Source organism: Tamandua tetradactyla, chromosome 7 (genome assembly GCF_023851605.1).
Source record: "Tamandua tetradactyla isolate mTamTet1 chromosome 7, mTamTet1.pri, whole genome shotgun sequence".
NCBI classification, from domain to species: domain Eukaryota; kingdom Metazoa; phylum Chordata; class Mammalia; order Pilosa; family Myrmecophagidae; genus Tamandua; species Tamandua tetradactyla.
In genome coordinates this window covers 16,118,953-16,126,615 of record NC_135333.1, presented here as the reverse complement: position 1 = coordinate 16,126,615, position 7,663 = coordinate 16,118,953, and the positions used below count along the sequence as shown (strand labels likewise).

Here is a 7,663-nt window from a genome sequence, read left to right as displayed (position 1 = left end):
CGTTTCTTTTTGAACTCTGATTTACAGAAATAATAGTTATTTAGAAAGTTGTGGTACCATTTGAACAAATTAAGAAACTTACTTTGTGCATCAAAGTGAAAATTTAAAGCTTAGAGCATCAGTTGCTCATTTTCAGTATAGTAAGTTTTAAATTTCCTATATGACTCTATCATTAGAAAAACTTCTGAAATCTACTTGACTAAATTATAGATCATTTAAATCTGCAAACTTTTATTGTCTTTCATATATAAAATAACTACAGCCATATACAATTTCATATGAAAAGCTTCATGCAAAATCATATTTGACAATTTTACACATTTTCAAAAATTTTCTTTCACTTTTACAAACAACTGAAATAGACAAATTTGGTTGTTTTTTTTTAAATAATGTCATTTAAGAGAATACAGAGTAACTTTAAAACAAATGCAAACATATTATAGATTAATTTAATATCAGAACATATTGCATAAACATATCTGAAACACATATGAAAATATTTCTATTTTAGGATAATTTAAGAATGTTTTTCAGAACTTGAATTGAATGATAATGAGTTTACGCTTAGTATTTCTTGGTCAAACACACTCCCAATATAAATATATAAACATACTTCCTCTACATATATTTAATCATAGTAAAAAAAACTTTAGGTCTTCCTAATTATTCTTTTGTTTCCTTCCAGGTGTGTTAAGTGGTTCATAAAGATATTGTTTATAAATCTTCATATACCGGAAGTAACTCAAAACTAGAATACTGAAAAACAGTAGCATCAGGAGAAAGAGGAAAGCAGCTACCAGATAGAAATTTGGTCTGAAAAATGAAAAAAAGAAAGGTCATTAGACAGCATTGTTCACACTTTAGTTGTTAATTTATTTAGTCAAACAATTTTTAAATAGCTACTGTGCCATTGGCAGAGAACAAATAATAAGACATAATGTCTACCCTCAAGGTGTTTACATTCTAGGGGTTTAGAATCAGTAGGGAGGAAGTTAGTGTGGTAAAGATAATGAAAGAAGAAGACATAAAGTTCTATGAGAGCTGGGTATCAAGGATAACATTCCAGAGACGGTGACCTTTGTACTGAGTATGGAAAGTTTAGTAGAAGTTAGCTAGAAAAAGTCCCTTGAAGCAGGAAGAGACTAAGGTTTGAAAGTTTTTTAGGCAAAAGAAGATGCCCATGCAAAGACACAGAAGCATGGGAAAACCAAGATTACTCCTACACATTCTGCAACTGAAACCGTGTCAATATGACTAGAGCTTGGGTGCCAGGTAGAGTGATTAGAGATGAGGAATGATAGGTAGGTAGGGGTTAGATGGGTAAGACACTTATATCAAGCTAGCAAGTATGGATGTTAGCCTAAAGACAAGAGAGAGTTGAAGGGTCTGATATATGATTGACATTTTAGATGGATAATTCTGATTGTAGTGTGAAAGTTTTTTGTAATAATCAAGGTAAGTAAGCTATGATGAGTGTCTTAATGTAAGTGGCTGAAGAAATGGAGAGAAGTGATTATACCTCAAATATATTTAGAAGTTATACTGAATCTTGGTGATTAAGGCATGGAGTTTGAGAAATATGACAGCATAAAGGATGTCTTCCAAGTTTTGGGGATAGGTGACTGTGAAGATGATGTCACCATTCAGTGATGTCAGAAAGCACTTTTTTGAAGGTCTATGTGACTATAGTTGGTTTATTTTTTGACATATTGCATTTCAGTTTCTTGAGGATCAACCAGGTCGGAAAGGCCTAGTAGAGAGGTGAACATCTGGGTCTGGAAAAGAGGATACTAATCTGGTTTGGAGTTAGGGAACTTGGAGTCACTGACATATAAATTAGTTGTTCTTACTCTTTTTACAGGCATAAATGCCTTTGAGATGGTGAAAGAATGTGACATTTGCACATACACACCCATTTTACATAAACTTTCAGTGTCTAGGGATCCCTACCTTTGAACCTAGACCAAGAACTGATACAGATGAACAATAACATAGGATGAAAAGGCTCAGGAAGAGCACATAGGTCTAGGAGAGAGCTGAAGCCCAAATTCTGAGGAATACTAACAATGTAATAACAGAATACTTCCAAAAGAGACAAGAAGGAATGGCCAGAGAGTTTGAGGAGAACTAGCAGGGTAAGGTGCTGAGAGATATGGGAGTATGAAAGTGTGTATGATCAAGAATGTTACATGTAGTAGAAAAATATTGTTAAGGTGATAAAAATGGAAAAAATGACTGTTAGTTGCCATCTAGGGTGATTAACCTTAATGAGAGCAAATTTATTGGCATAGGAGATGTGTACTCCAGCTGGCAGTGCACTAAAGAATAAATCATAAATGAGAAAATGAATCCAGTTAAGTACATGCTCTTTTAAGAAGTTTGGAGAAAATGGGGAAGAAAGGGGGTTAAATGATAGCCTGAAAGATACACAGGGTTAAGTCAGAGTGTTTGGCAGTAGGGGAGGAACTGAGTAGATATGCTGGCTGAGTATAATGCTGGAGTGAATAGGAGAAGGTTGAAGGTTCAAAAGAAAAAGAGAAATAATGTCAAGGAAGGAAATGGAAGGGACAGAGGAAAGAATGGGGTAAAGGAAGGGATGTTCATCTTTCAAGACAAGGAAAGGGTAAGTGAGAAACATGTAGTTGGGTGTGGATGTACAAAGTTCGTGTGTCGGGAGGGAGTTAGGGACAGAAAGAAAGTTGAAGGAAGATCATGCCAGATATTCCCTATTTTTCTGGTTCTAAAAATCTAGACTTACTGGGTTCTCTGAATTCAAGATCTGTGTGTGTGTATGTGTTCATCATCACTTATTAGATGCTTCTCTTACCTGAGTGCCAGACATCTGCCACTTCACCTATGATTCTGCATGGGTACCTTCCATTAGTAAGGATTTCCTTCTTAAGTCAAATGCTGTGCTGTTTTCTCAATATCTGACTTATTTTTTGTTTTCCTTTTCTACCACAATTATTTGTGTTCAGTATTACAATATCCCTAGATTACTAGTCCCCTTACCCCGACCTTCCTCCTCTGGCTACACACTTAATCTAGTTCCAGCATATGGTTTCCTTCTTGGAAGTTAACTTAAAGCATCTGATATATGCCAGGCATTATGTTAGGTGTTGGGTATACAATGATGAGTAAAACTAAACATGGTCTCTTTCCTTAGGGAACTTATATTTTAGTGGGGACATAAGCATGAGTTAAGTAATAAGAAAAATAAATATGAGATTGTAATTGTGATAAGCACTAAGGAGAGGTATGTAATGCAATGAAAGCTTATTACAGCAGGATTTAACCTGGTGAAGGAGGTCAGGAAATGCCTCCTCAGAGAAAAGTTGGAGATCTGAGATCTGAAGAATAAATAGGAATTAAGTGGGTAAAATTAAGTAGAGAAAGGAAGGAAGAGATTCCAGATAGAGGAAATAGCATGTGCAAAGCTCCTGCTATAGGTCAGAGTACAGAGAATGCTAGGGATTCAAATATGGTTGCTGCATCTGGAGCTAAGAGAATGAAGGAGACATGATGCATAATGAGATTGGAGAAGTAGGTAGGGGCTAGATCATGTAGGCCATGTTAAAGAGTTTTAATTTCAAGGAAATAAATATAATGATAAAGCTGATAAAATTCACGTTTTGAGGCGATTACTCTGGCTTCAGTAATGACAGTGAACTAGAAGGGAACAATTGGTTGAGGGAGACCAATTAGGAGACTACTGCAGTAGTTCACTCCATAAATAATGCTAGGTTGGATTAAGGCAGTGGTGATGGAATAAGAAGTGAAACCATTTAAGAGCTATTTAGGAGATAAAATGAATGGGAGCCAGTGATGGTTTGGATATGTTGGGGTGAGAGAGAGAAATGAAGTTGACATGTAGGTTTTTAACTTCTGTAGTTGGTATTTCTGGAGAGACAGAACATTGGAAAACAGGATTCCCATATTGTTTGACTCTAGAGGACACTATTAATATCATAGCCTATGTGGGTAGATTCTCTTGGCACTGTGCAATGACAATCCATTAGGTTTGGGATGTGGGGCAGATGTTGGGGTGTGGGTGGTGGGTAGTAAGATCATGAGTTCACTTTTAGACATATCCATTTTGACCAGTCTTTGAGATATCCAAGAGAGGAGATCAAGAGGGCAGAGGGGTATATGGGTCTGTTGCTCATAGGAAAGGACTGGGCTAGTGATATAACTTTGGAAAACATCTGTTTATAGATGCCATTTGAAGTCATGGGTGTGGATGAGCACACCAGAGTGAGAAACTCAGAAGACCAGCACTGAGGCTTGAGGGAGGCCAACACTTGATGGTTGGTAAAGGAAAGTAAGTCCATCATTAGTTGAAAGAGAGAGTGGCTTTAAAAGTTTAGGAATACCCACAGAGTGAAACAGCAACTGAAGAAAGAGTCAACACTGCTGAAAGATCAAATAAAGTGAGGACTGAAAAATATGTCAGTTTTAGTGTAAGCCAAAGCTATGCTAGTGAGGACTAATTGATGGAGTGATATGATAGAAACCAGACCAGATAGGTTGGGGAGAGAGAGACGGAATATAACGAAATGGAGACTAAGATTGTAGTAAACCTTTTGAGAAGTTTTGTACTGCAAAGATAGGGTGGTGGCTGAAGGGAATTGTGATTGATTGATTTATTTTAATGAGAAACTTGAAGTGATTAAAAGCCTATTGGAAGGCTCTGGTTGAGAGGGGTAGTTGACTATACAGAAGAGAAAAGGAATAATGTAAGTTTTCATTAGAAAGTAGAAAGGAATAGGGTTCAAACAGGTGGGAGAACTTTATTTAGAGAGGAAGAAAAATAATTCTTTTATTATTTCAGAATGGAAAGAGGATAGACTGGGTATAAATAACAGTTGGCTTATATGTTTGGAATCAGGAGTAGAGGGATTTTCTATATGTTAGCCATCTAATTTCTTTGTAACTAAAGAGGCAAGCTCATCTGATGATCGTTAAGGAAAAGAGTTCAGAGAAGGAGGCTAATAGTCTGAAATAGTTGTTATGGAGAGTGGAAGTACTGCTCGTTCAGGGAAAGACAGTAAGAGTCCCAGGCAGTGTTGGGAGCCTAATTGAAGTTAATGATCAATCTGCCCTCTTTACCAGTACTGGGCTGTTCAGGTGTAGGTAGACACAGAAAAAGCAGGTAGTGGGGGACTTGCCAGATTGGGGACCAAATCCTGGAGGTGAAAGGGAATACTGATCAGAGTGTTACTTAAATAACAGACTTTGAAATGTAAGTAAATAGGAAGTAATTAGAGGAGAGAGCTGAAAGATTGAAAGAAAAAGTCAAGGTCCCAGTGAAATGAAGATAGGTGGTAGTAGGTGTAGTTGAATTAACAAGGTGAAATGACAGGAATTTGTAGTCAGAGAATGGGATGTTTGAATTGATGGTTTAGGAAGCAGAGAAGCTACGAGTAATAACAGTATCCAAGGTGTGAATATGGTGGCAGATGGCCAAATGCAGCAGAGGAGAAGGTCACTAAGGATGAGGAGAGGCCATGATGTTGGACAGGGTTGGTGATGTGGACACTTGTGGTGGGGCTCCTTGTGGAGAAGAAAACAGTGTGGCAGGGCCAAGGTCATCAGTGAATGAAGGTGTTTATGGAGAGGACAGCAATGAGGACAGGGAGAGCAAGGTGATGTGCCTTGAGCCTCAAAGTTCAGGGTGTGTTTTGTTTTGTTTTGTTTTATAAGAACCAGGAGAAAGAAGAATGATCTGGAAGTGTATTAGGGTCCTGAGGTAACATGGGGATGTAAGAAAATAAATAGCCATCACTTGACAGGGGTAAAGATGAAACTCCTCAGGGTCAAGCCTGGTTTCATTTAAGAAGAAAGAGGGTGGGCTCAGAGGACAGTTGAAGATTTAGGTAAGTTTTCTAGTTAGGTGGTGTCAATTCCAGAGGGCAAAGAGGACACATTTGGGACATGGTAGAGGGGTGGAGAACTGGGTCAGAAGCAAGGAAATACCAAGCTCTTTGCCTCCTACAAACTAATCTCCACTCCTTGTTTGCTCATAGAAAAGTGCTCTCCTACCACGATGAAGTTTACCACCAACTAGCTCCTGCTCTGCTTTTCTAGTGGCCTTTAGGACCCAAGTGTAACAGAGGCTAAACTACAACACTAACCTAATGACTATCCCCTATGCTGCACCCATATTCCCTGACTGCTGGATGCAAACTTCTGGGAGGTGAGATCCTCCTACCTTACACTTTTCTCCTCTCCTTTCTAATTCATTTGACTTCCTCTTCTGTTGGTGGATACTTGAATGAACATACTTTTCGAATATTCACCTAATCAAACATTACTACCTCATTAAGAAGAGTTGTTGCAAAAGGCTATATATGTTTCCCCAGGTTACTTAGAAACAATTATTGACTTAACTCATTTGCAGATTACTCATACCATGGATCCTCCATTAGCCAAAAAAAAAAAAAAAAAAAAAAAATCAAGGAATCAGTAATATTTCAAATAGGACCATAAGTAAGTTAATGTTTGTCTTCTTCATTTAAGATTTTACAAAACAATCACTAGGGACAGGGCAAAGAAGCAAAGCCATTTGAGTATTTAGTATTTCACTTTGGTATTAAAACTTTAAAACAACAACAACAACAACAACTCTGGTCTCCAAGGAAACCAGAGTTGAATACAGGGAAATGCCTTTGCTTTCCTGGACACATCAGAATGACGATCAGCGGTCCAGACCTGACTCAGGTTTAGAGGATGAGGGTGCATCCACTGACCCCTATCAATCTCAAGTTGCTGTACTCTACCATCTGCTCATTAGGTGGAAATGAGAGATATGTGTGATAGGAAGATAGTGGCCATTGAACAGGAGGAAAGGAGAAGCCTCTGGGTGTAGTAATACTTAGGAATTCCTTCCTGCTCTATTCTTGGTATAATTGACATAAAAGTTTTAGGATGTCATATATATATCAGAAGTATTAGGGCTCCAGGAAAAGAGCAAGTTTCTGTCATTTGGGAAGATAGATTTCATAGCAAAAACACACAAAAAATTCACAGATTTGTAAAAGCCACTGATTTCACAATGAACTTCATACAAATTTTGTTTTCAGTATTCATTTCCATTATATTCCATACAATATTTTGTATAATAACATTTAATGTGGGGACCCTGAAGAGGAATTACATGGGCTCTGTTTTGGGGAGCCATGAGGGAGAGATGGTTTTCCTTTTTTGCTGCCACCCATATCTTTTAAAACTTTCCCGATTAGAGCCTGATTAGGCAATGGTTATTACCTGGGAATTAATCCATAGATTTCTATTGCAAATGTAGTTGTTAGGTTACAGAAACTGCAAATTAGAAAAATAATATTAAAGATTAAATTAAATATATTATATATATTTTAAAAACTTCCTCTTCATCTCTCTGGTAATAATCAAATCATATATAATAAAAGGCTAATCTTGGCTAAGATGTTTTCATGGGGAGGGACATTAGGGCTGTGACGAGTTTTTTCCATATGTGCAATTTAGGCTACCATGAGATCCCTCAGAGCTTATCAATGCAACTTCATTGTCCCTTCTAACAGCTGCACATCATTTTGAGAGTGGTTCTCAAGGCAACAGCAATAGTTATAATAATAATTTACAATAGGGGGTGCAAGGGTAGCGTAGTGGTAGAATTCTTGCCCTG

At 37.5% G+C, this 7,663-nt stretch overlaps 1 protein-coding gene across 4 annotated transcripts in view; it reads right to left on the bottom strand.

Moving 5' to 3' along the window:
* Positions 1 to 244: 244 nt before the first annotated feature.
* The window catches only part of CATSPERE (catsper channel auxiliary subunit epsilon), a 249,994-nt gene continuing 242,575 nt past the window's right edge, over positions 245 to 7,663 (bottom strand). For all 4 annotated transcript variants that reach the window (XM_077168505.1, XM_077168504.1, XM_077168506.1 and 1 more), the window contains 2 exons: positions 7,267 to 7,320; positions 245 to 813 (listed from right to left, as the gene is read on the bottom strand). In XM_077168505.1, coding sequence (XP_077024620.1) covers positions 660 to 813; positions 7,267 to 7,320 — 208 coding nt within the window. In that variant the 3' untranslated portion in view covers positions 245 to 659. The remainder of the gene's footprint in view (positions 814 to 7,266; positions 7,321 to 7,663) is intronic.